The sequence below is a fragment of the Mandrillus leucophaeus genome, unplaced genomic scaffold, assembly GCF_000951045.1.
Source record: "Mandrillus leucophaeus isolate KB7577 unplaced genomic scaffold, Mleu.le_1.0 Scaffold217, whole genome shotgun sequence".
Lineage (NCBI taxonomy): Eukaryota > Metazoa > Chordata > Mammalia > Primates > Cercopithecidae > Mandrillus > Mandrillus leucophaeus.
This window is the reverse complement of record NW_012102221.1, coordinates 483,209-485,529: the sequence shown is the minus strand read 5'-3', so window position 1 is coordinate 485,529 and position 2,321 is coordinate 483,209. Positions and strand designations below refer to the sequence as shown.

At 47.6% G+C, this 2,321-nt stretch overlaps 1 protein-coding gene across 1 annotated transcript in view; it reads left to right on the top strand.

Annotated features, from left to right (window-relative positions):
- The window catches only part of TRIML1 (tripartite motif family-like 1), an 8,126-nt gene extending 6,339 nt beyond the window's left edge, over window positions 1–1,787 (top strand). Inside the window, exon 6 of the mRNA XM_011980769.1 lies at window positions 993–1,787. Coding sequence (XP_011836159.1) covers window positions 993–1,543 — 551 coding nt within the window. The 3' untranslated portion in view covers window positions 1,544–1,787. The remainder of the gene's footprint in view (window positions 1–992) is intronic.
- Window positions 1,788–2,321: the final 534 nt, after the last annotated feature.

Here is a 2,321-nt window from a genome sequence, read left to right as displayed (position 1 = left end):
AAAAAAAAAAAAAAAAAAAGGAGGCCCCGTATGTGACTGTCGGTTCACAGCGTGTGTGTGCTTCATCAGGTGGTCCCCGGGTGCTGCACTGAACTCACAGGAAGTTGCACTTGTCATGACGTAATGAAAAAAGCTGGTTAGGGATTGTGATTTGAACACTCAGTAACTGTGTAATCTTGGTGAAGTTTCCTAACCTTCGTGAACCTGTTTTCTGTTTTGTAAAAATGATAAAAGAATGCTTGCAGTGATTAAATGAGATAATGTATAGAAAATGTTGGGCACATTAGAAGTTCAGCCAAAGGTAAATGCTATTTTCTCTCCCACCCAAATTGAAGAACCAGAACCTACCATGGCTAATATGAAGGCAAACCACCAAGGGTATCCCTGTGTGGATACACAGTTCAGAGCTCTAAAGATGTCCTGTAAACAGAGCAACGTCCATTTCCTCACAGGGATTCTCCTCCCGACCCCAGCAGGCCAAAGCTCCTTCTCCACGAGGCTCTTCTCTCTCTCCATTTGGAGCTTCATGATATGTGTTGTGCAACAGTGAAAGAGGAACTCAGAAATTTTGTTCTAAACCAAATACTTTTTTTTTTTTGAGGCTGAGTCTTGCTCTGTCACCCAGGTTGGAGTGCAGTGGTGTAATCTTGGCTCACTGCAGCCTCCACCTCCCGGGTTCAAGCAATTCTCATGCCTCAGCCTCCTGAGTAGCTGGGATTACAGGCACACGCTACCACGCCTGGCTATGTTTTGTATTTTTAGTAGAGATGGGGTTTCACCATGTTGGCCAGGCTGGTCTCGAACTCCCGATCTTGTGATCTGCCCCACTCGTCCTTCCAAAGTGCTGCATTACAGGCGTGAGCCACCGTGCTCGGCCCTAAATTAGATTTAAAAAACCAGGACTAAATACTAAGAATTCAATGTAAATCTCACATATGTACGAGGTTTTTCAAGCATGCCCAAGGGAAATTTCTTCCTTCCTCCTCTTGCAGCGGAGATAACGCTGGACCCAGCCACAGCCAATGCTTATCTCGTGTTGTCTGAGGATCTGAAGAGTGTGAAATACGGGGGAAGCAGACAGCAGCTACCCGACAACCCGGAGAGATTTGACCAGTCTGCGACCGTGCTGGGTGCTCAGATCTTCACCAGTGGGAGACACTACTGGGAGGTGGAGGTGGGAAACAAGACGGAGTGGGAAGTGGGCATCTGCAAGGACTCGGTGAGCCGAAAGGGGAACCTCCCCAAGCCGCCCGGGGACCTGTTCTCACTGATCGGTTTAAAAATCGGAGACGATTACAGCCTCTGGGTCTCGTCCCCTCTGAAGGGTCAGCACGTCAGAGAGCCTGTGTGTAAGGTTGGTGTCTTCCTGGACTATGAGTCTGGACATATAGCATTCTACAACGGGACGGATGAGTCCCTCATCTACAGCTTCCCGCCGGCTTCTTTCCAAGAGGCTCTCAGGCCTATCTTTTCCCCCTGCCTCCCAAATGAGGGGACAAACACAGACCCTCTCACCATCTGCTCACTCAACAGCCACGTCTGAGGGGCGTGCCCTGAGCCTTCACAGCGGGCGATGTCTGAGACCAAGACATAACTATTAAGATGATGAAGGCATCGACAGTATTAATGTCAGGTGATCTGAAATAAACTCCCCTACCCCCACCCCACCCCCAAGAGTTTCCATTAACTTGATCCCACTATGAACAGCCAAATTACACGATCGGCTTCAATCCCAACAGAAGAGAGCTGATCATATTCTGTGTCGTTAACTAAATGAATTCTCTAGGCTACCCCATGTATGTGCTGGTCACTCAAATACTGAGACCCTGTTACCATGAATCCTACTGCCATAGGCCGGACTTTATAAATAGATGTCACTTTTTCAAGTGTATTTAATTATTTGACTCTGAAAAACTGTGCTGTTCGAATGTGTCTTTGTCCTCCGTGCAGAGCTCTGCAGGCTGGGGCAACTCAAATCCGTCTGGGAAACCGAGGCACGGGCACATCTTTCCAGGGCGGGTGAAAGGGCTCAGGCCTCATCCTTCTCCCAAAAGCCATTTTCCTTCCCATCCCACGAGCCTGCAGTGTTTGTGCTCAGGAAGGCTTATATATACTTATATACATAAGTATAATTCAGAACACTGCAAAGATTTGTGTGAATATCGTCATACCATTCACGTTTCCATAATCACAAGAGGCTGGAACCTTCCGTTAATATGTTAAAAGGTCAGAGTAAAGTCTCTATTCAGTAAATGTATCACGGCAGGGGACGCCAAGCGACTAGACCGCACTGTATATAAGGTTCTTTTCTGGGCTTTTGC